This window comes from Calonectris borealis, chromosome 12 (assembly GCF_964195595.1).
Source record: "Calonectris borealis chromosome 12, bCalBor7.hap1.2, whole genome shotgun sequence".
Taxonomy (NCBI): domain Eukaryota; kingdom Metazoa; phylum Chordata; class Aves; order Procellariiformes; family Procellariidae; genus Calonectris; species Calonectris borealis.
Window position 1 is genome coordinate 3,784,307 of NC_134323.1, and position 26,419 is coordinate 3,810,725.

Below are 26,419 nucleotides of genomic sequence, written 5' to 3' on the forward strand. Positions count from 1 at the left end.
ACTCTAATTTAAATCAGACAAGCTCAGCTGGATTGCCATGAAATCAGGCTGGGTCTGTATCCTCTCTTGGCATGTAGCATGTACTTATAGTTTACTTTAATAGGAAGTTATGATGATGGGAAACTAAGAAGAGAACACGTGCCTTTGATTAAGACCACCAGTATCACTAACAGCTAAATACTGAGGCAAACTAGGTCACATTTCGAGAACACACACACAAGGCCATATTTGGATGCCCAGTATTGAAAGTAATACACATGTAGACATTTACTAGAACTTCCAAGTTCAAAAGAACAAAACAGCTCAAAGTGCCTTCATTCAACAAATTCATGGCTACCAGGCTTGGCTCCAATTCCTTATTGGAAAGGCACAATTGTAATACCTAAGACCAAGAAAGGATGGTTAATGCTTATTGTCATATTTCTGGAGGGTAAAATGTAGTAGAAATTATGAAAGAATGTTATTTTCATGCTTAGTGTTATAATTTCTAGTCCTTCTCTTTGCAAAAAACTTTCTTGATACATGATGGACGTAAATAAAGCTTGCAAGACATGCATAAAACTCATTTGACAAAACCATGTCTACTTAGCTACTAATATTTTCCTACATTAATTTTTCTGATTAACTACATAGTTCTATAATGAATCCATCTGCTTATGGATGATGTATTCATGTATCTCTTACCAGCACACTGTAGACTTCTTAAAAAATAAAAAACAAGTAATAAAACCAATGACAAAATTGCTTTGAAAATATCTGACGTTTTAAAAAATTTATTGTTTGGGATAATCTTCTCAATGTTCTTTAAAATCAAGTTGCTAATTTATCCTGTCTGAAAGGCACCATAGGGACAGTGAGTGGTGAAGAGTAAACATCTCTGGCATTTTTCACAACTGGGGAATTTATCTGTCTCCAAGAGAATCCAAATGAAATGTGAACAGCAAGATATACAAATAGGAGCTAATTTGTAGCTGCATAGGTGTGAAACCTCTAATTTCCATGCTATCGTGGCATCTTAGGCACATTCATGTCAGAATTTTCTTCAATAAAATTAGCTTTTTTATGGGAAGGTTCAGCAAGCTCTTCTCCGTGGTCTCTGTTATTCAAGTGCTCCTGGTCTTCCCTCTTGCGTTTGTTAATCAGGTGATTTTCTCCCTCACACAGCTTTCCCTCTGGGACACCCAATGTTCTCAGACAGACAATAGCTGCAGCCTGTTCTGCTAGTTTCTTTGACTTGTCCCTGAAGAGCAAGCAGACAGAGCACAGGTAAAAGTAGAAACTGAAGACTCTACACTGCCAAAAGACAAATCAATTTCTTGTCTCTGATGCAACATCATGAAATAAACAGCATTTGTAGTCATCTCACAGCAGAAGAACAAAACAGGTCAGTTCCAGAAATTATTTGGATCTTGCTAGGTATCAATGTTGATGCATCACTCCTGATGTAATATTCCTAGAAAATGTGCTTCTATCAGGTCTGTGTCTCAAACACTCTTCATTTCAAAGGTATGATGTCAACGTGTGTTTGGCCCAAGTGGTTACAATCCTCGAAGTTAACATTTACAAATATGATCACTAAACAAAACTGAGTTTTGAAGGATCACTTTCTTGAAAGACACTCAGGCCCAAATATAATCACTGGTAGGCATACAAATTCATTGATGATGGCAAAAGCAGGAACTGTTCCATAGTAACAAAAATGCTGTCATTTCCGAGAGAGACTGCAGATTACACAATTGTGAAATTCAGTATTTGAAAACATTTTCTTCTCAAAGTTTCGTATTAGCTGAGCTTAACTTCCTAAAGTCTCCTAACAGGAATGCTGCAAACACCAGTAATTGTTGTGTGCATTTGTCCTCTTTAAAGTGTTCAATGCTGAGCTCTAGCTTTGCAGTTAAATCAAGTTCAGCTTAGGTGCAAAGTCAACGGCAGTATTAATAGATGATTGTATAAAATACCGTCTGAAACTTTAGAGCAGCCCTAGATGTAGCTGTTGATTAACTGTGATCTCTGAGATGATCTAAACTGTCTAAACTGTCCTCTGCTTCACTATATATAGACACTTAATCCTGACTTGTTATTGAGAATGGATCTGCTTTAGTGGCTGAAGACATTACCTCCTCCGACGCTCCCCTCTGCCTACCTTGGTTAGTTTCTGAACTCTTCACAAACACAACTGAACCAAGTCACCTATTTGCTCCCCTTCCAATACAATTTGTGAACTAAGTGAATTAAAATCTATAACAGTTTACCTGATTGTGTTAAAGCTTACCTCCTCTTGTCACATTCAATTCTCAGAAATTTTTAATCCTTTCTCCCTCCCAGAGGTAGCTTTAGAAAGTAACTTTTAGTTGACTTTATTAAAGTCAACTGCAATAAACTGGAGTACCCTTTCATTGCAAGTTTCAAGCAACATTTCAGAAACAATTACAATATAGCTGCAAGAAATATTAAGAATAGCTTACCACAGAGTTGATCTGTATTTTTGCTCAGCTACTGTCACTACTGAACAGAATAATCTATCCAGTGGTCTCTGAACCTGGAGAAAAAAAGAATTAAAAGGGAGGGGGGTGTCAAAAAACAGTCATGTCATTTATAGAACAAACAACATTGTCAAGGTTCCTTGTTATTCTTGTCTTTACATCACAATCAAGTAACACCTTTACAATTACTGTAATTCACACCACAAATTTAACCTTGCATATTTAAGATTAAAGAATAAGAAGAAATTGTCCAAACTGCAAATATTTTTGCTTTACAAAAAAAACAATCAAATAATGTCCCCACCCAACCAAGCAGTTGCTCCTGTCCAGTATAGTTCCTACCTATAACAGTGTGCAACAACAAAGAAAACATTCTGAATCCAAATTCGTTACTTAACAGAAGTAGTAAAAGGAAGTCGATTGTGGACTCCTATGTAATGACCTCTAGTTACAGCAACTTCTTTCACACATGAATCAAAACCAGACTGAAAGCTTGACTTTCAAATGTTTATTTTCTAATAAAATAAGCTGCTATTTTCATAAATATTTGTATTACCATTTCTGAAGCTGCTTACTCGAGAGCTATGCCAGACTGGGAAGCTGAATTTCTCACTACCTTGAGTCCTAAAATACTTAATTTCATAGACAAGGCAGCAGAAGAGGTTTGAAAGGGTTTCTTTATTGACTCACAGTTTCATAAACAGGCTGAGGATGCTTTTCTTTCCTACACCATTCCAGAAGATACATTTTTGGAGTAATCTGTGGTGGATATTCTCGCCTAGACAGAAAAATTTGTGGTCAACAACTGTGCACACAGAGTTTACTTACTAAACAGATCTATTTTAAAACAGATAGTGCTGCTTATTATATTACTTCTACCAGTTATTTTTTGTGGTTTAATTTTACAGCTCAAATTACGAGAAAAATGCTGTTTCCTTAGATAAGGAAGTAATATGTCTGACATAACACCTAAAATAAAATTTAAACTTTTCTATTAATTCTTCCCAAACATTCCCATCCAGCTAGAGAAAAGATACTTACCAGAAAGGAGATTCTAACTAAATATACGACACAGAATAGAGATACGGTTTGGTGCTGCTTATTATAAGCAATAATATAAGATTAAACACTAGAAGAAAAGAAGCTGCTTCTGTTATAAGACAGTAGAGGTAACAAATAAAAAAGGGAAGGAAAAGTAGGCATTGATTCAGCTACAGACATGGAATTACAGCCCCTTGTACTTGGCAGAAACAAGAAATACTGTAAAACCACTGTATTCAATCCTCAGAGTCAGGTAATATATCCTGTAAATATTAAAGCATTATGACTGGATTTAAGGAGCATTTTATATCACACTCTTCTTGAGCTGTTTGATAGACTTAATAGCCAACATAGTAAAAATAGCAAACATGGGTATAACATGGAAAGTAACAGCAATTCTATAGGTTTCATAGATTATAATAAAAAATAATATTGTGCGTAACTCCATTAATTAGTTTTTCAAGGAATACCTTATGAGTGGAACACATTTAGAATACTGCAGATAAGCACATATGTTATCTGCTTAGTGTATTACAAAATTTGTGCAGGACTTTTTATAGAAAAACTATTGTGTTTTAGTTAAATTTCACCAAAAAACCTGAACTCTATATCTTTGTATACTCACACTCTTCTACGTACAGATGTTTGGATTTTTTAAAAAATCACTCAGCACTTCTAGTAAGTTAACTGAGAGAATTAAGCAGTCTCAGGAAGCCTGGAACTAAAGAACATCTTACAACATCCAAATAGCACAGGAAGAGTGGAGATGCTAGTGATTTTGTAATGATGTACACAAATTGCTTCATAAAAATTTACTCAGTGAGCACTGTTATGCAAATTGTTATTTTCAAAAAACTGTAAGGCACCGTCAAATTCGCAGTTTTTATTTATAGATGCAAGATAGTGAAAAACTTAATTTGCATGCTTACTTGTCAAATCTAACAGCCATTTTTATTACATCTGGATCTTCCATTTGGTCATCTTCATCCTGTGTCTCAGTTTCTAAAGATGTTTTCTTTGCTTCGAAAATAGCTGTTGTTTCTTCATAGAAGTCAGCCATTTCAAAGACTTCACTATTCAAACAGAATTCCTTTGTATTAGAGATCAGCTTATAAATTTTTGTATCACATCATGATAGAGAAAAGTAAGTATAGAAATCAATTGTGTTTAAATAGAGTATACGTGCAGAGAATCACATGGAAGTGCGGCTATATTCTGCACAGTGACATTATACTCTTTCTCTTTCAATTCTTATCAGACACTGTTGAGCTACAAGTAGAAAAAGAATGTTCTCATTTCCAGCACTATATATTCAACTTGCAGCCTGAAAGTCCAGGCAGAATCAAACAGAAATACAGGTCCTGCAATATCCAAGTTATTAGCTCAATTAATAACTTGCAGCTGGATGAATCAGCAAAGAACGTCTCCGAGTGACTACTGGTGCATCAGCTCCACAAGGGCAATATAAGCAAAAGGTAGGAAATAGATTCTTCTTCTGATTTTAGTATTTAAAAATACTATAAGCAATAAACACTATAACATCCAAATACCTCAAGATCTCAGATTTTCTGACTTAAGAGTATTATTCACAAGCCCCAGTACAAGGGAGGAAGCAACTAGGATTTGGGTCAAAGGCAAGAGCCTCAAATCCTTTTAAATTTCAGATCCATGGCAGGCTACATCTACTCTGAAAAACTGAGACTATTCATTTTCTGCAGATGATAACAATAAAACCTGCAGCCTAAGAAAACTTTTACTTTCTGACCGTTAGAATGCTCATTGGTATGAGGCTGTTCAATGACAAAATGAGTTCTGGCCACAAAGCCATCTCCAGTGCTCTAAGTGGAAAAGCAATGAAGCTGAATAACACTAACTGATGCTTCCAAGAGAAGACAACTTACTATGTACTGTTACGTAAATTTTTTTGAATGAAATGCAGCAGTCTGCTCTCTTACATTCAGTACTGAGGTTAAAACCTCGAACGGCTGTAACAAGCCATCACCACCGGGAGGCAGCAGCATTAAGAAACATTTTTGTCTGAAGATGTATAGGTGCATTTTAAATAACTGAATGTTCTTCAGTTATCTGGACATTAAACAGGCTGTTCAGAACAGTGGTTAACAGACTGAGTCTGCTGATAGAAAGCGGTTTTATAAGTTTTCAAGTGGCTCGCTCTCTGTCCCTCTCTCATGCACACACTCTGCTTAAGCCGATTTTGAAATTGTATGGCATCACATAAACCCAGAAGTTTTACATTAGATCTCTATCCAGTGTTTACATGTATAAACTGTGACTCTTCTAATTACCTGTTTAAAGGCTTTACTCTTACTTATAATTTCTTTTCTTTACATACTATGCATTACTATTCATTCAGTAGAGAAACACCACCACCCTTTTGGCTAACATTTATTTGAAGTTGTAAAAGATTGTTTCAGTTTCTAGCTATACTATATCTCTTCTAACCAAACTGGAAAACTATAAGCAAAATAGATAGTAAGTTACTATACTAAAAATTGTCCAACTATTTACACTGCAAAAGTGAAAAGTAACTTGCAAAATCTAAGTGTTGTTCATGGATTCCACTGCTCCTTTATGATTAATGAAGGCTAGCTCCTTTTATATATAAAATACAAATTCCCCTCATTGTATTGTAATGTAATAATCATGGTCAGCAGTGTTTACAGAGAGTCAAAATTGGTAATAAACTGGCAAAAGGATTGCAGGCATTTCCATTCATTTTGAACATGAACAGAATGCTGATTAGGGCTTGCTAGAAAACAATAACTCCATTTGCAAAATATTTCAAGCTTTCAACATTTCTATCCATTTTCATACATGTAAGATAACAGTTTCAGACTGTTTATTTTATAAAAACAAAGAGACTCTCTTCCCCTCCATTCCATTGGAAGGATAGTTATAGCACACAACATGGATATGACCCATGCAAGCTCAGACCTTTATTTTGTTAAGTTTTGGGATGGGTCCAAACCTGAATTCCCCTCCATTCTGTGTGAATTCTTCAATCACATGTCTATTTTATGGTTTCTCTCAAACTTTTCCTTCCTCCTTTTCTGTTTCCACCTTTGAGAAATTTCATCCAGACTGTTTCAGATGTCCAGGATGAAGACATTCATTAAAGTTACTATATTTCCTCAAAAAGATTGTCATCAATCATTAGCATATTTCAGGTATGAAAAGCAGCACAAAAGAAATACATTTAAGTATCATATAAGCGACCTTCATACATTGTTTTGAGTTTATCTCTAAATGTTCATTTAAAAAAACATCTTGTCATAAAAATTCTAGTAACACTAAAAACCCCACATGCAAAAGGGAAGTTAAAATAAAAAAAAAATCTCTGGAAGAAGACAAGCTCCATACTATTAACCTCCAGGGTACCACTAGAGAATGCTGAAATTTTTCTTCATCAGTTAATGCAAATATTGGATAAATGCCTGTCACTCAGTGAAGCATCACTCAAATTAATATGTTGAATATATAGACAGTTTTAGGGTTAAAGCTTTAACACCTGAGCACGGAGGAAACCTGGAAGTTTACTGTATTATTCCACATCTCACTAACTGCTCTTTTTTTTTTTCCCCTCTTCTTTTCTTTTTTGTCCCCAACTCCTTCTGAAGGTATGAAATGCCAGTCAGCGCTACAGACAGAGAAGTGGTTTGCAAGTTTGACAGAGAGTACAGTTCCTACAGTTCTGCTTACCAGATCTCCTGTGTGGACTGCGCAGCATGCAGCTTCTTACCCTGAATAGTTTCCAACTGTTCTCTTAACATCTGACACAAACAGTATTTTGTGTTTGTATAGTGATTATCATATCTCACCGCCTGGAAGAGAGAGACAACGTATATAAAAACATACCAAACAAATTTATCTTATATAATGCTCATGTCTCTTGATGAATTTCAAAATCCTTTTTGAAAGGCAAACCACAATGTACAGTTTTCTCAATAACATATTCAAGACTACTCATGAATGTGAGTATAATCTGATTATTTTGGCATGATCTCATGAACAGAAGTTCAACTTATCCATATACTGATGAAGAAAGAGTTGATCAGTTTACATAACTGACTAGCGATGCAGTGATATTTTAGTAAGCAACTAGTTAATGGCAGTCCAAACTTTCAAAAACCAAAAAATTTTGAATTGATTACATGATCAAAGCCACAGATTTCTGATTAATTTCCTATTATATCATTAAAATTGTGTATTTTGAATAACAGGTAAAATTTTATAGATGACTCAGCTAATGGAGCTATAGATATACAGCATTACTTTATTGGCAAATCATTCCATTTGCTTCCCTGCTGTTAAAAATTCTTGACGGTATTTGTGAAAAGCAATTAATTTCTAAAAATGAATCTAGCAGTAACTGAGTATTTAATATTCCTTCACTTTTTTTGTTCAATATTATTTGTACTACTGTAACATCGAGAGACTTGGCCTACATATCATTAGCTTTTCAAACTCCTAGACATTTTAAGATAGCCTTGTAAGCCTCATAAATGTTCCCAAGAAACTAGGGCTAAAAAGCTTGGTACGCAAGAAAAGAATGATCAGGAAAAAATGTTTTCTGAATACAGATTTCTGAAATTTTTTTTCTGAACAAAATAAAACAAAGGAAGCAGTGGTTGATTTGCAAGACTCATGTCATAGGCAGTATTTTAAAATATCCCCAGCACCTAAGTCTTTCAAATTAAGAGGAGTTAAAATACTGTAGTTAAAGATTTGGATTAACAATTCTAAACAATGTTAACTATGAGTAAGATATTCCAAAAAACATACATATTTGATGTAATCTTGCATGACTTCCTTCAAGGGGAAAAGGCCCTCTTTTCTGAAGATAGATGGGTTCCACATGGCAGCACGAGCTATCATTACTGATGAGGCAGCTGTTGCTTTCTGGAAGGTCTCAATGTCTGTATATTCTTTGATGAAGTCATGAGATCCTCCACTAAAAATTAACATCACTGTTATAATCGTGAAAGTTTTATTTGCTATTTCTTGTACTTTAACACAGCCTTGTATATTCAATGTGCTATTACATTATTAATGGTGGCAGAGTCTATTTAGGATATTATCTCAAATCTAAGAGAATAAATGGGTCAGAGTTTTATTAGCAATGTCTCATTAAAACACTGATTACATATAATATTTTTAATTATCTGCATACTCCTCTTAAAAATAGAAGACTGTTTTTAGGAAGAAAGAATGCTTTCACACAGTTCTTAATGGATAAGCTCACAAAGACTCACTTCCATGTTGTTTGAAAAATGATACCTTGTAATTGCTAATTCTGTAACCTTCAACTGCATACTAATTGTGTTGGCACAAGCGATACTGAAAACAAGTTAAGTATGGACAGCATCATTCCGTTTTCACTCGGGCACTAACATATGGAGAGTAACTACAAGTTGTACTTCCGGATCAGTCACAAAGCACTTTAAAGTTAAAAGAAGGTTGCACTGCTTCTATTGTACTGCCTCTGCTTTCAAGTCGGCAAGTCAGACGTTAGTAAGCAAGAAGAACACTTAAAACACCTTTTCTTTCTCTTAAAGCTTCCCTCACAACATCTTTTAAATGTAAAATGAAAGTTGGACGTTAGAACTACAAAGTAAGAGTAGGATCTTTATCCCTTCAAAAGTAAAAACACTGTCAAATTCAAAATAAAAACTAGAGAACGATAAATTACTTTAAAACCAGACATTTATATTGTGAAGATAGCACAAGCAAGCTTCCTGCACTTATGAACGATTACTCCATAAACACAGTACCATTCTAGAAATCATAGTACCAATACAAGTTTTCTTGGGGTTTTTTGGGGGTGGATTTTTTTTTTTAGCACCAGTCTACTTTCTTTTATTCATTCCTGTATATTTCCTGACCAAGCTTGAGGTACAAGTGGTTAGAATTCTCAAAATACTCGCCAAATAAGTTACAGCAGGGATCAAGTATCATGGATCAAATATATTTAATAAGCAGGATTCCAAGTTGCACATTTCATTTCTTTGGAGATGGAAAAGTTTCACTAAGTGTATTTAAAACAAAGATCATACCCTTTTCAGAGAAACACTAAAAAAAATTGGATTGTTAAGGTTAATTCAGCATGTTGGGACACTTAAAGACGTAAATCGATATAGGGATTAATTAGAAGCAATTTATCAACAAGAAACCTCTGATATTTTTGTATCTTAATTGCACACTTCTACATCATAGAAAGTACTCACGCAGAGCTGACATTTCTGTGACATGCATAAAATCTAACAAAAATTGTTAGCCTCATCTTTTACCTAGGCAAACGAAGACTTCATGGCAATGCACAATGTGAATTTTGCTTGGCTCTTTAATTCCATATTGTTTAAAAAATTACTCTGAAAACTAGAAAGGGGGCGAACCCCTGAAAAGTAGATCAACAAAGGTTATCAGCATGGAATATTTCCTCTGTCCAGTACAGAAATAGGTTTTCTAACTGCAAAATCTGTGACTTTCAATGTATTTTCTACAGAGAAATGTGAACAGGAAAACAGTTCTCAAACTCCCGATCCAAGTATATGGTTTGCAGAGATGCTGCTTTTCCATGAAAACTCAAGATCAATGACGAGAGAACTTCATTTAAGGACACTGCTTCTCTAGCCAAGGATATTCTACTGCCACTTATAAAGAGGTGAAACATTTAAAAGATGTTGGTCAGGCAGATCAGATACAATTCAGGACAGTTTGATACTTTTCATTACCTCCAAAATTGCTCTTAAAACTTACCTGTTTGTAGCTAAACTTTTCCAAGACTGAGTTTCTTATTTTACTATCATACAGTTATTGAAGGATCTATCAATACAAGCAAACAGATTCAGTGGAATTGTGTCCGTATGCCTAGAAACTAAGGAGGTCTTAGGGAAAATGTGAGGCCACAGAATATAACACTGTTTTTGAGCAGTGGGACAGGTGATCTCTAGTGTGCGAGTGTCCAAGATACACAGTGGTAGGGTTATAACCAGTCACCGCACAGGGCTTAAAAGCCTAGAGAATTCAACTGCTGGATGCAATCAGAAACAACTTGCATAGGACAGATTGTGACATACAAAAGCAATACTTCTTGAAAAATACACGGCATTTTTAAACTAAATACTGAGGTATGGTGATACTTCATAGGGCGAACTTCCATCACTGCTACCTCTCTTCAGATTTGGTCTTTGGTAACAGGTGACATTGTATTCGCCCTACATGAAGGATCTTCTTCCTGCACTTGCAAATCTTAAGTTAGGTACAGGCATCTTGCAATAACGAGCTAATTAGTCCAACTTACTTTGCTATTACTGGAATGGAGACTGCTTCAGATATGGCTTTGATCACATCACAGTGGACAGGGTGCTGAGGCCTCTCCTCCTTCTTCCTTTCCAACAAACAAAAAAAGACGAGACCAAAGATTTCCTATGGAATTTGTAGATACCTGAATCACAGCAGACATGCCTCAAGGATTATTGGGACATACTTATTTCTGCTTATTTACTTTATATATTTGATGTAATTTTCCTTTTTTTTTTTTAAACATAAGAGAATTATTTCATATCAAATACATTTTAAAACATTGTTACTGTAATTCCATATCCAGATAAGCAGCATTTTTTAGACACAGAGTATGCAAGACAATTTTAGTTTCATTTGGTCTTTGAGACAAAAATTTTAGAAAAACAGCAGCAAGTGGTTCAATTCCCTAATCACTGGCCTGATTTTCTATACCACCAATTTAGTTAACAGTTGAAATCAGAACCACACATTTTGTGTAGAGTATACCCTAGTCATCTCTTACTGTGTTACATTCACCAAAAAAAAATCTAAGTCTCTCTTGCCTAAAATCGATTTACCTTCCATGGACTGCAATGGCAGCAATACCAGTTTTTTCTATTCTCTTTACCAGATTCACAGTATCCTCAACCTGAGGGATAAGAGAGAATGACATAATTTTAGTTCAAAGAAAAAAGGAATAACTATCATGTGATCATTGTACAAACAAACGTTGGAAGTCTTTTCTTTCATCAAGAGGGATATGATTCTTGTATCTCAACACTAACTCCCAACAAGCATAACCATTTAATAGATACTTCAATTAAAGAACTACATATTACGGCAAAAATAATAATCCATTGCCAACACTTCCTTGACACTACAGATCGCAAACTTTCTCAACCCAGGAAACACAATACTCTGTAGTAGTAGAATATTTTCCAACAGGTTTTTAGACTGCCATTTGAAAATGATACAAAACACTTGATTAGCAAGTCCTCTCTAACGACTACTCTGTAAATTGTAACTAAAATGCATCTTAATAAGAGGATGCCTTCTGAAATCAACTTAACACGCTATCACACGTCTATAAATATTCCTCTCAGATGTGTCTTAAAAAGTTAATTGATATGTAAAAAATTCTAATGCTATTTGTACATGACCAGTGAATCAAAAGATACAGGGGAAAAAGGGAAAGCTCCCAGTATATCTTCAAGGAGGTAAGATGCTGTTAAAAGGCAGAAAGAAATTTGACACACTGCTGGATTAGCCTGTCTTATGCAGCTCTGGGGAAAGGGAGAATGAAAAAAAAGCGAAGGCCAATTTTCTTTTCAAAAGCTGGAGAATGATCTGTGGCTCATCACAAAAATAGCACATTCAGTCTTTGAAAAATGCAACATCTACCAGCTGGCATGGACATAGAGACAGAAGCTCACCTGCTGTTCTGATGGATGACACGTTATGCAAAAGCAGCTTGAAACAAAAAGGAAAAGGCTCTAGGATAGTTGTAGAAAATAGAAAGGAGAGGTGCCAGTTCTTTGATTTAATACTTCAGTACTTCAAAACCAAAATGATCTTACACAGAGTTACTGATTCTTTTCACACAGGCTTCAATTGTTCATTTAATCATTTTAAGTGCACAGGTAAGTGACTTTTGAACAACAGCTAGCTCAGTTACAGTTCATCCATCTACAGAAATATCCATCCAGGTCATATGCAATCACGGTATCTAGGCAGGTAATTAAAAACACATTTGCAAAATAATCAGTCATTAAAAGAGAAGGCACATAATCTCCTGGAGATTTAAAAATATGTAGGGAATTCAACTGAAAAAAAAAATCCAGTAAAGAAACTACATCAGCTGTAAAAAAAGAGAACCTATGCATTTTCACTATAGTCTTAATAGCTGAATTTTACAAAAATACTGACAGAACAAAATGTAACAGCTTTAGCAATATAACAGTCTTGCCACAATTTTTTTTTAAATTAATGATTGTACCCAAGATTCTATCCAGAAAAAAGTAATTCTAATTGCAATGAAGATGTTGCTTTTGAGAATGAAGGTTATGAACCTCTTTGTATAAGCTAGCAATTTCAGTGCTTCAATCTATCAAGGAGTTTCTAAAAAGGCTGCAGAAGTTGTTTTTAATTTGGGTATAATTTGTAGTATTTATTGCTGTCATTGCACGTACAGTAAATCAGGAGTCAAGTAATGCAAAACTTCCTTGCGGTGTAGAATGAGGAGTTCATAGAGCACAGGCAGTTTCTTTTGTAAACACAATTTCATTGGTGAAATCTTCATTGTTAACATGAATGTTGGAAGTTGGAGAAGTAACATTAGGGCTTGGTCTTCCCCTCTTGAAGTTTAAACTTCAAGCAGAGTGTCAAGATATTCAAAGTTCATCATGCTGTGCTTATGTACACATGATGTTACTCTCAATCAATTCCATGTTTCACAGTTGTCTTCTAAAATAAGAGTGCATTTTTCGTTTAATTTTCATTCAGTGCTTATCCACCAGCAAAAGCTTTGGAATTAACTCAGTGGGTTACAATAAATGGACTAAAATACTTTTTTAATAGAAGTATCCACATTTGCAGTTCAGTGGAATAAAACCATGTGTAGACATCTAATGTTTAGTACTTTTTGACTTCTTTAATTAGAGAGGAGAAACAAAGTTTGGCATCTGATGTGAGCCGCCAGAAAGGCGACCTGGTTGGAAGGGGAAAATTACTGAACAGGAAAAATACTGAGAGAAAAAATGCCTGCCAGCGTGAAAACTGGTAGCCTGGGAACTAGGCCTGTGAACCAGAAGCATCCCTGATAAGTGCAGCTGGGTATCTCAAAACCCGCGACATCCTGAGATACCATCAGTAAGTGCAAAACCAAGGAACTGTATCAGCAACTTATAATCTGAAAAGGTAAAAAATAGTCTGGAAAAAAGGGAAAACATCCTGATAAAGAAAGCATCTGTAACTGCCATTGGCTGTTCTAACTGCAAGAACAGGAAAAGTCTGGAAAAAATAAAAATTGGTCTGAAAGAACAGAAAACAATCACCTATTGGCTGCCCCAGGTGAAAACCAGGAATTAACAGGCTGCTTGAGGGGTGGTGTTCTCCACCCTCGTGTCTCTATGACATAAAAATGACTTAGTTTTTATCCAAAATGGAGCTTCTCTCTCTCTGAGAGCTTCCCATGCTGCACACACTTTTCCTTTTCCTAAACAGGTTGAACTCTCCACACAAACTTTCTATGAGATCTTGGACTCTTGTCAGGGATGCCTGGCAGACTCCAAACTCCACAACACAGATCACCTTTGGAGAGAGTCTCTGTCTGTTATTTTATTGGCCCCCCTCTGGGGGGGGGCCTACTTTTGGGGTTGGTTCAGTTTGTCTTTCTACTTCTGGGATGGTTTGGCCCCCTTCTGAGATCTGTTTAATGCACTTAATACCAGTATTATTACTATGAACAGACATATGTATATGCATATAAGTAATCTATCATAAGTATATCTGCTGTTGTATTATTGATAAACTTGCTTCACTAGTGATAAGTTTGTAGTATCTTGTAATAGTATATACCTACTTGGTTGTTGCTGTTATTGATTGTTGCTATAATTGATTGCTGCCATATTAATCATTGCTTTTATACTATTGATTGGTGCTACTAATAATTTGTAATAGCTTGAGATAGATACACCTATATCTATATCTTGCTTTATTAATCATAGGTATGTTTGCTATGGTGATTTTTGTGGTATTTGTGGTAAACTGTAATAAAGCTGAGAAAATTAGAGGATAAAAGCCCCTGTGTCCTTTTGTATCACGGAATCCCACGAACCTACAATTACGATCGCTATACAGCCACAGCTCTGATAACCCTTCAGGTCATGACAGCATCCCGAGCAGAAATTATAATTCCAAATGCCATTTCACAATAACAGGTCTACATGCCAATATATTAGAATGCCATATATTCTAATTCATTTTAAATCACAGAATTAAACAACAACTAAACACTTTAGCATAATGATTTATGTTCTTACTGAGGGCAAAATGCGGATTTTGCAGGTTACTGGTTTACAGATCCCTTTAACAAGGGTAGTCAATATCTGGAAAAAAAAAGACGACAAAACCGTGATCACAACAGTGACATTAATAAAGCTCTCCTCCTTTCTCTCTTGAAGATACAAAGAAATTAGAACAATGTAACATTAGTTACTGTTCCTCTATAAAGAATCTTACATACTAGACAAACACATGCAGTCTGTAATTGAGTATATAATTTTATCCGACAGATATACAAACCTAGTTCTAGTCTAAGCCATTTTTATTTCCACTTCTTTTTTGATTTTAACTGGACTTTTACAGAGCAATTAACTGCTGCTGGAGTTTCAACACTGCTTTTAATATGAAGTGACCAGTAAACTCTGCTCATTTCAAAATAAAGTGCAAAGGTTTTTCATTTTCATGCAACTGTTTTCACAGTCTTCTTATATTCAAGTTGTGAGTTTCTTATGAAAACTAAATGTAAGTATTCCCTAAAAAAAGATTTTTTTTTTAAAGAGAAGAAAGCCTTCAAAATGGAAAAAAAAAGAAAGGAAAATATCAAGCAACATCATCATTGAATCTCCTAAAAGAAAACAAAAATTGTAAACTGAATTCCACGCTTAACACAAAGCATATTTTCTTCATTAAAACAAACTCAGAATAAGCAGACAAATGACAGCACTTACTTTAACCATTTAAGAACTGAGCTACAGAAAAAATCTCCTTTTCACAGGCTGAATTTAAGTCCAACAGACCATACTTAAAAGGGCCATATAATGGCCTATACATGTTTAAATCACTGTATGACTATACAATAAATGGTACCAGAAATCCAATAGCTTTCTAAATAAGAGTGGAAACCAGCTGATCCTGACTGTTATCAGAAAAATATTTGGTTTTCAACTTTTTTTTTTTTTTGAGATATTATCTGAGTACACTTCCCTCACACAAAATGGCTGGAACTGCAGATAAATGATTTCTTTCAGAGTTGTGTATACTGTGAAACTTGAATTTTTTTTTAATTTTACTGAACTTATTAGGTTCCTAATACAGAAATGAGCTGTTATAGCTAGCACTCACAAATTCTTAGAACAGCTGGCAAGTAATTAGTGTCACCTTGCACTGCCTACTCAAATCTTTCATCAGTAGTGGTCTCAAATAAAACAGTAAGAGCCAAGAAAATGATCTAAAAAACCCCATCTCTTAAGTATTTCTGTTTGGTGGGGGTTTTTTTTGCATATAAATCAAACTGAAATGACATAATTTTCCAAACATCATCACTATAATATTTTTCTTACAAGAGCATCATAAGCAAACCTTGTAAGTTTTCAGTGTCAGCCTCATTAAGGATTCCAATGTGAGAACCAAATCCTACATTTTTTAATCATATGGAAAGCTTGATTTGGAGCTGTAATTTCAGATGTCTTTTGCAGGCTATAAGTTTACTTATCCCTTTGCATTTGGCTAAGAGTAACTTTCATGCCTAAGATTTTGCTGCCTATTAACATCTTAAATTGAAAAGAACAATTCCAAATTTTTGAACATCAAGTTTCCTGCTCTTCTGAAGATCAAAACAAAGTGTAATGGTTGTAGAGGGGAAGGAAAGCTGTTAGCAACCATATTTACAACTGCCTCTCATTGCTATGAGAAATATTTTTGCCAGATTTACTTCTAGCCTGCTAAACATTTCCCTCTCAATTCCCACTCCTAAAATTTTTTCTTTCAGCCTTCATCATCTCATGCTTCATAAATTACAATTTAATTCTGGGTAGTATCACTCACCTTACCTAACTCATGGAACACCATATAGACCTCAAAAAATTGGGTTCTGGTTCCAGTTCTGTTGCCTGTATTTGCAGAAAGCTGACTTTCTGCAGATAACAAGAGTTACCTGATTCTGCTTTCTCTTTTGAAAAATCAAGACTGATACCAACCTTCTCTAAAAATGTTTTTAAATCAAGACTGGATCACTTGTACTTTTGCTTTTCCCATCAACTAATAGAAGAGAGATTAATAGGTCCAGTCTATTCCATTTAAACTCTTGCTTTGGCACAATTAATAATGCTTCCAGTTGCTGAGTGGTCAGTTTATACAGCTTGGCTAACACAGTGGCTCTTGACACCAAGAGATTCTTACATTTGGCAAAAGGCTAACACTCCATCATGGTTGTAACTTTGATGACATGCCTTTCTAATGGCATGTCCTCAGAGAATGAAATAAATGACGCGGAACAACCTGTTTTCATGTCTGAGCTTACAAAAAATAGTAACTAAGCTATGGATCAGTTTGTTGAAACTGTAGAATTCCTACTAGCCTACAAAGCTGAATGGTGTTATCACAATAAGAGGAAGGATTTACAAAAGAAAGACTGACTCAACATCCATTTGAGACAGAAGGAAAAGGCATGAACTGCAGGGATCAGAAAGAGACTGGCTATCATTCAGAAAAAGTCATGCAGATGAGTGAAGAAAGACTGGTCTCTTCAAAAGACTGATCTACATCAAAGAACCCTTAAAACAAAGAACACTGAAAAGCCACATGGAAAAAGGCAGAGCAGTGCTTTTGGTATTTTTGTTTTGTCCAGATCTGCGTATTTTTCATAGTACAAGAAACAAAGAATAACTACCTTGAAACATTTGACACTGTGTACCATGATTCAGTTATTAGTGAGAGGTGAATTGTAAACTAGAATTGCCCTCAGGAACTCTGAAGGATATAGGGAGTGACTAAAAGCTAAGGGGAAGCAAGACAAAGTTCACAGTCAACTCATCTGAACTATGAAGAATCAGGTCTTTAAACAGAAAGAAAATATAAGAACTATATGCTAAGAACATTCCTGGAAACCCAGAGCAGTGTCTGGACTCCATTTAATCTCAGGAAGCTTAGAAGTCCTCAAGGGGGAAAAAAAAAAAAACTACAAGAAAACAAAAAAACATATTACATATCTATCTATATTACATATAGATAGATGTATATATATATTTTTCATATAGGTTCATCCAGGGTTTTTTTTACATATATATAAAAGAATATATACACACACAAATACATACATACATATGTATAAACCTTTTTCAAACTGGTTCACATAGGGTTTTATATAGATTTACACAGATATGCACATAAAACTCTTCCCTCTGCAAATACAAGCACCACATTGTGAAAGTTTTAACACTGAAAAGGAAGAAGGTAGCAATTTTATAGTCCAGACAATGACAAGGAGAACTAAATCAGGATTATTTATCCATAACCTTAATTTCAGTATTCAAAATTGATTATTCCACTCTAGCTTTTACAAATTTGTCTTCTAGGCATTCGTTCCTGCTTCCAGTAGAGCACAGTACATAATGCTTTCCAAGGCAGTTCAAAACCCACAAGGTGATACTTACAGACTCTATTTTGTCAGGATCAGATAGTAGTGCTGCTCCCATACCTCCCTGGGAAAATATACAGAAACTGTTACGCACTAGGCAAACACATTTTTCAACTCGATCATTTTGCCTGATAGCAGACCACAGCAAAAGTACAATGTTACATTAAGAACGGGGGGGGGGGGGGGGGGGGGGGGGGGGGAGAAGGAGAAAATGGCAAAATCTAAAATGCAGGAGCATTAGTGAACACTTTGGTGAAACACATTTCCTAGAACCAGATCAGAATAATTAAGCAGTAATTCAGGGCACCAACTTGCTCCCATTATTTTATGAAGCGGACAGGATTTCAATAAGCCATTTTTAGCAACTGTAATCATCCAGTTTCTACTCATTAAGTGACAGCTCAACAGATTTATTGTTTTAACATTATACGCCACGTTTGAAGGTCTTGATATCAGTAGTTTCTGTCTACACACTACATTCAGAAAAACAGGCTAAGACAAATTAATGAACACTTTAACAATTTAGTATTTTAGCTGTTCTTTCTGCGCTATCTCATCTGCATATATAGATCTAGAGGCCAATAGGCAGACATAAGAAATATACTGGAAATATCATCAGACCATTATGAATTTACTGACACGTCCTCAACATGACTACAGTTCCTTGGTAATACCACTTTATCTCAAAAGCCATCTGGCAGAAAAATAGAGGAAGCCCAGAAACAACAGAATTTAAATACTAAATAAAAAGGCTCCAGAACTGGGGAAATTAAAATTTGAGTTTAAAAGAATGTGAAATATTTATTTTCACCATACCTCACTTACCTTGTAATTTTCATAAGTTATCATTGAAACAAAAAAGTTAATGGAATTACAACAGAAAAACCCTAGAAATGTATGTGGGTAAAATTATTCACAAGTTAGATGGAATATATTGGAAGAATTTAAGTAATTATTCTTCAGAGCGAAACAGAAAATCCCCCTAGAAATTGATCCATCCTATGCCCTTCTTGCACCATCAGCCGGTACTTTCAACATTGACCATTGTCAGATCCAGGCTGAAACATTCTGAACTGTTAAAGTGAAGATACTAGATACCTGAAAGGTGTCCAACATTCTCACACACCTCACGTGCTCCAAAGGAAAAGCTATCTTTGTCATGGAAAAATATCAGCCCTCTCTTATATACTCTATGTACAGTCATTAGGGCCTTTTGGTTCTTCTGTTCCAAAACTCCATGATGTAGTCTGTCCTTTTATTTCTTTAAGGTTATGTGGTCTAAAACAAACGCTTTTCCGTTTCAAGTAGTTTTATCAAAAGACATGTTCCGTTAATGGAAAATAAATCCATTTAGACAAAGCATTTTTTTCTCTTGGCTGAAGAACTGAGAAAGGAGGATGACATACTTATGTGGAGTAGAGTCTGTACAACGTCATGGCATCATGCAAGGTATGGGCATGTTTGGCAGTGTCAGCTTTGGCCTTTACTATTCCCCGTTTTAACAAGATTGCTTTCATGCACCAGATATCTCATTTCAACCGGCCATGTATTTATGCGCCAGATACAATGAACTGCCACAGAATTATGGTTTTTTCTACTGTGAAAGGGGAGAGGGGAAAAAAAAATAGTTTTACTTGGTCCACAGGCAACTTGATTTGACAACAAAAAATATATAAGCTCTATAAAAGCTTAGGCTGATACTAGGAATTAGGGCAGATCTGAAGTTACCATTTACATTTGTGCTCTTGCTTTAGTAAAAGGCCAGTAAAAAGCTTCCAGATGTAAAGACGGGTAACACAGAATTAGGAAGTGAAAGTACTGCCTATATGAATATATTGTTTTCTCTGTTTAAAGGATGAAGCATTACAGCTTCACATGACAGAGAACATGCTCCAAATGCCAAAAATGCTAATACTACAAAGACTAGAGGATAGAAAGTTTAAACGCAACAGCCACGCTTCTTCCCTGGAATGATGTTTTAAGTCTTCTAAGTTGAAGTTCTCTTTCTTTGACAGTAAGTACAAAATTTCTCTCATCTATTCTGTGTGAACATCTGACATGAAAATGGAGCTCCATGCTCTGATTCACTGATATTTCATCTATACACTAACTGGCTTAACAGTGCTAACAGTTTGACTACTCTGTTTTAGCCACCGACCATAGAGGACTAGTTTAGTATTGCATGTACTTACCTAAAAAAATCGAGTTTTAACTGATCCATCCTCCTCCTACTTAAAACTGACCAATAATTGAACTCAGCATTGCTGAGTTGCGAATGTTTACTTGCTCAGATGACAAACTGTGATTCCTATTTTTTCTAAGGCTAAGCAGAATATATTTCACTCATCCAACAAATTAGTGACCTCAGGAAAACAAAACAAAAAAAACCAACCCACTTTATTCTATCCTGCCTTACAGAATTTACTTTTATGTGCAAGATACAACGTAGCCTGACAGAATTTCCAGAATTCTAAATAACCTAGTGTTAATTTTGTACAATAATACAATTTAACAACCTCACTACATTTTTCTCAATACTCAGTGGTTGTCTTGACAGAAAACACAATCACCTCTTGCTCAGTGGTACCTGAGCTTACAGACTTCATATATGCTTACCCATGTATATGGTATGTTTAATTACATGACCAAACCTATTCTTAAGTGAGATTTCTAATAGACTATGTTATTTTACTGTATTAGGAGCATGACACCTTCAAGACTTTTTGTTTATTGTAAAAAAATAAACCTCAAGTTTATCTGCATGAAAATTCTACTGCTTGAATTTGTTCAGCCCAGAAAACCAGAACAGGTATTCCGCACTCCACACCTCTAAGAAAGAAAAAGCTTATTTAAGAGCAATCAAAATCCACTTGCCTTAGTAGAATATTCTTTTGGGCACCCCATGTTGATATCAATACCAGCTACGTCGCTCTCTCTGAAAGAGAAGAAAGAGAGAATTAAAACATTTTTCAGCATATTAGAATAACAATCAGGAAATAGACATCTTTTTCCATCATCATTAAGGCTTAAATGAGAATTTAAGGTTAAGTTTTCATTCGAACTTCTGAATTTTTAGCTTCTCACTTATATAAGTTACATATTTATTTTACCAGCGGAAGATCAGTCTGTCCACAGGTTTCAATAACCAGTATTGTGCAGAAGCTGCAAACAGACATCTTAAATATGTTTATATAAGATTAAGTATATATAAGTATATCCACCACTAAATTCACCACTGTCACTAAAGCAAGTCCTATTGAAATTTCCATCTATTTAAAGTGGAAGCTTAAAAGCACTTAAAAGGCCTTTTAAAGAAGTTTGAGAGACACTTTTCATTTTTGCACAATATTTTATTGGGGGCTTCAAACCACAAACAATAGGAGACCGTTTCAAGCATATTGGTCTTACTTGCAGCTGTGCAATACCCAGGGGAATTTCATATTGGTGAGATCAAGGACACACTTACTGCAGTAGCAAAAAGCCATTGATCCCAGTATAGAACTTAGCAGCTGCTGTTTTGAGCAAGAACTATTTTAAATATAAGTTGCAGTTACACCATTATTCCACTGGCCTTTTGAGATGCTACACTTTACTGTGCAGCTCCTACTGAACTTTTCTTGGTCCTATCAAGACCTACCTCAATCCTCTCAATCATAAAAAATTGTCTTCCACGATAATTCCTCTGTACAAAAAAACCCAAACAAACCCATGGTGAGAAGGGGGTGAGAGAAGATGACTTACACAAGCTTAGCTACTGCCAGGGCTCTTTCAGCATCTGCTGAACCCTATTGGTAAAACAAGAGGATTTGTAATTATAAAATATCATCAAATTAGTAAAAAAATGTGCTCACTTGCACATGTGTGTAACTATATTTGCTCTAAACATTTAGTACAACATAACAGAGACCCATTCAAGGCACAACAGATAGCTAAAACATTTAGCTAAAGCACGTACTAAGTTAGACACTGAATGACAGAAGGTGATGCAAAAAGGGATCCAGAGAGGTCTGTCCACCCTCTTAACCTACAACAGTATCAAATGTGCTTAGCCCATCACCATTAGATATTTATCATGTTCTTAAGAAGCTCCACTAATAACAATTCTACAGCCTCTACAGGCAACCTATTCCAGGGCTATCACTACCACTGAAAAAGGTCTTTTTCAATATCTAATGCAGTCCACACTTCTCCCTCCCTCCCTCCAACCCCCCCCACCATCTCTTGTCTTATACAGAGTGGTCTCAAAGAACAAATCACTACCTTTTTCTCTCCAGCAGCCTTCAGTCCATTTGTGCAATGTTAAAGCACACACTAATCTTCTCAGTAAACAGTGAGACTGTTTACTGGACAGTACAAGACTTAAACATAATTTATTTTTGGTATCTATACGTTTGGAAATACATCAAAGAAACCTATTACAAAAACAAGCTGCTGTCACAGAGCACAGAATTCATCTTAATCACTTCTTCTGAAAACAGCTGTACAGAGATCTTATAATACAGATCTTGACCGCATGTGTACCAACAGATTAGAAATTCTGCAACACATTTGGTGTGAAATTTTACATCCACCTGAAGCACCAAGAAATTGATAGTCTGCAGTACAGAGAGCTGCTTTAGACTTAACGTTACTAACACCACCTTGTTTAACTATGTTATTAGAAGAGTACCTGCAGTTGGTTTCTTACCATTTGAAAGACAACATGGTGCCTCTCCCTTTCACAAGTTCTGAAAACAACTCTTTCATTAGGTGCAACGAAGTCCACTGTTTCAAGTACTTCTATATGAAATGAGAAACAGATAAAACAGGCAAAAATTATATGCAAACATAATCATAAAGTCATATGACTATATATCTTGTATATAAATGAAATACTATCAAATAAGTCTTCCACAAACAGCAGAACTAATGGCACCCTATCTCCTATATGTCCTTGCAGTACATTTCTTGCACATTGCTGTCTCCCTCCCACAGTATTCCCTAATCATCCCCCAGACTGTTTCTTGGCAAGCATCAGCATCAGAACAAGTCTAATGATTAATCAGCCAGAATGAACATAATGGTACCGTTTTTGGGAAGGGGCAGGAGGGGAAAGTAGATTTGTAGTGAACTTCTGTTCCCCAACAAGGACGCTACCAACCGTTTCTCGTGCCACTCTGCTAGGGAGGTCTCAAAGGTATGTTTTTGAGAACTTGTCTGTAAAAATCATGTTAGGCCAAATCTAGCCCATGGACCTCAAGTTAATAAAAGAATGATAAACAGTGCGATCTTGTATGTCTTGCTTTCTTATTGCAGTAGACTAAAAGGTGTGTATATTATAACATCATAAACAGCTAACACTTATAAAGACTCATGATTGGAAACAGCCTCTGAATTTGTTTCTTGGACACTATCCAACTTTTCTTGAAAAATTAAAAGGCTTTGTAAATAATATTAGTAGTTTTGCTCAGGAAATTAGATTTTATATTAGCATATACACATGTAAAATTTCTGAAAAAAAAAAACAAACAAACAAACAAAAAACACAACAAAAAACCAAACCAAAACAAAAGGGTTTTACTGTTTATTCTTTATTATAATGGTATACAAAGGCAGTAGAGAATGAGAGGCTGAAGCCAGTATGTAGATACAGAATTGTAATCTGTTAATTACAGTTTTATTATTTGTCTTTCTAACCCACATAAAACTAAAAGCTTTAACATTTTAAACAATACACTGGAACTTTAATGTCCTGTCTATTCCAGCTACTAGTTTCTTTCACCCGCTGCTAGAAAGCATAATGCTGAAACATTAGTAATGGATTTCCAACACGGATCTCATTTTTCTTAATAAAGAGAGAAAGACATAATTCCAGGAGCTAGAATTATAAAGTCTTTCACTGTTGAAGGCCTATACATGCACACCCAGTGACGTGACCTCTGTCAAAGAGTTTAGCAGAAAACTCATCAAATCTTTATAATAAACTAAGTGGAGAAAGACCTTGTGTTAGGGCCCTACAAAGAATAACAAACTGTCAGTTACCAATACATTAGCCCTATCCTCCAAAAATGTTTGCAGTTTTCCTGAGGGACACTGTCTGAAATATTGAAATTCCTTAAAAAGGAAAACTGAAAGTTTGAAACTGTAGAGCAGCAAACAGGTGCAAAGTAGAGCTTCAAAAGTTTGTTTTAAGTCCCTAGACACTGTTTAGAGAGATTACATGTACTGATACCTCCTTGTAAGCACTACAAAATTACTTCAGAGAAATAATTATCTTTTCTCTTAACTAGAAAAAAGAATGCTTACAGATATTAACAAAAGAAATGCTATACTTGCCATTTATAACCCTCTTACACTGCAGCATCTTTATGTCAATCAGCTCCTGAGAAGAAAGAATAAAAATATCTCAGTGAGTTGAAGTGTTTAAGCCACCCAGCTCTAAACAGTTGTCCATTTTATTAAGCAAAAATAACTATCTCAAGATACCAAATATAGAAAAAGAATGGAAATGAAAACAAGAGCTTAACTATACAACACTCTCAACTGAAGTTTCAAAATATGAACAGAACATATAAACATAAGAATATGATATGTTTACATAGTTCTAGAAGAACCATTTTGTTCAAGTAACTATCTAGCAAGCTGGAAACAAAGCAGAATGAACCACGTAGAGTGGAAGGGGAAGATAACTTAATGTATAGCAACAGACTACCTCAAGAATCAATGTAGCTTTGTACTGGCCAAACACATAAGTGAACAAAACAGCAGTATGAGACTTTAAGACTTCTTTACCTTAATCCTGAGTTTTAATGGTTCTCTACATTAGTTAAAAGACAAAATGAAGCTTTGTGTTGAGCTTTACTGGAGAACCTAGTATACAGTCACCATTCTTCTAGAATTTGTAGCTTGCTTTTAAAAGAAACCCGGAACTTCAATCTACATATATTAGCTTAACTGCAGATTTATGCAAGTCAATTAAGAACACCATTTGAGTCCTTTTCTCATATGGATCTCATCAACTTGATTATAGGTGAGCTTTAAGACAAACTGACTGCCTTTAATTGACAAAGGGGTACAGCTGGAGCCAATATAACTTGTTAGCTGCTGAAATAAATATGCACCTGTTAATCCAACTGTTACATAAACTGAAAAAAAAGCCCCCACCATGCTATAATGTTATTTACCTGAAGAAGTTTATACTATAAACTCTTTGTTTTACCAAATAAGACAAGGTTTAAGACCTGCTGATTCACAGGTAAGAGATAAACAAGCAATAAATTAAACTAATCTCAATCTGCTTGCATTATGTCATAGATCTTATGAGTAGTGCTTTTAATTTAAGGTTTTAACTAATGCTCCTCATCTGGTACTGTTCACTTTAAGTTCTGAAACAACTTTGAGTTCCAAAATTTTGAGCGGACTGGTGGGAAAGGACTGAAAAACAAAAGGATAAATCAGAAAATGCAGTTATTCATGCTGTTCTGTTGCCAGACAACTGCAGTATAATTGCCTAAAACAACTGTTTCATTTTATACTACCTTGTCAGTTCTTAAGAAAACCTACAAAACATAGTTTCTCTGATAAAATATATTAAGACAGATATCTAACTGCAAACACTAATCTATGTCAAAGGCATTTTAACTCTCCTGTCTCTTAACAGCAATGCGGAGGAAAAAAAAAGACAATGTAGGAGACCTTATTTTTGAGATAAGATGAGGAAAACTACAGGTTTTTGGCTAGAGGAATAACTTTCACACTACAAGTTTTGTTACATACTGCAACTTGTTAAGTAAGTTTGAGGGCCTTTTATTCTGAGGTACTGTTTCTCTGGAATTGTGGCAAAAAGTGTGTGTGAAGGAGAAACTGCTTTAGCTATACAGTTTACAGTGCTGGATAAGTAACTTCTCATACACTGTGACTTCAGCATTAAGTAAAACAATACCTTTATGCATGTGGTTTGTTGTGGTTTTTGTTTGTGGTGGGTTTTTTTTTTTAAAAAACACCCACAACAATTTCTACATTACTATCTTCCACTAATTTCCTATACAATGGCCCTGTCAAATCCATGGTTAGTGAAATCCACTAGCTGCTCAGTAACGAGGTTCTTTGCTACTACTAAGTGTAAGAGATACTGGAAAAGTACAAAGGCTGTCTGAAGCCTGACTCACTCTTAGTGTTTAAGACTTCTAGATTCTGT

General features: G+C 35.3%; 1 protein-coding gene across 2 annotated transcripts in view; it reads right to left on the reverse strand.

Moving 5' to 3' along the window:
* Positions 1-757: 757 nt before the first annotated feature.
* The window catches only part of DUS2 (dihydrouridine synthase 2), a 29,215-nt gene continuing 3,553 nt past the window's right edge, over positions 758-26,419 (reverse strand). For both annotated transcript variants that reach the window (XM_075161074.1, XM_075161075.1), the window contains exons 3-16: positions 24,559-24,604; positions 22,931-23,022; positions 21,985-22,028; positions 21,118-21,178; positions 18,260-18,307; positions 14,867-14,932; positions 11,405-11,475; positions 10,846-10,932; positions 8,328-8,496; positions 7,245-7,366; positions 4,454-4,597; positions 3,174-3,261; positions 2,466-2,539; positions 758-1,240 (exon numbers count right to left, since the gene is read on the reverse strand). In XM_075161074.1, coding sequence (XP_075017175.1) covers positions 1,003-1,240; positions 2,466-2,539; positions 3,174-3,261; positions 4,454-4,597; positions 7,245-7,366; positions 8,328-8,496; positions 10,846-10,932; positions 11,405-11,475; positions 14,867-14,932; positions 18,260-18,307; positions 21,118-21,178; positions 21,985-22,028; positions 22,931-23,022; positions 24,559-24,604 — 1,350 coding nt within the window. In that variant the 3' untranslated portion in view covers positions 758-1,002. The remainder of the gene's footprint in view (positions 1,241-2,465; positions 2,540-3,173; positions 3,262-4,453; positions 4,598-7,244; positions 7,367-8,327; positions 8,497-10,845; positions 10,933-11,404; positions 11,476-14,866; positions 14,933-18,259; positions 18,308-21,117; positions 21,179-21,984; positions 22,029-22,930; positions 23,023-24,558; positions 24,605-26,419) is intronic.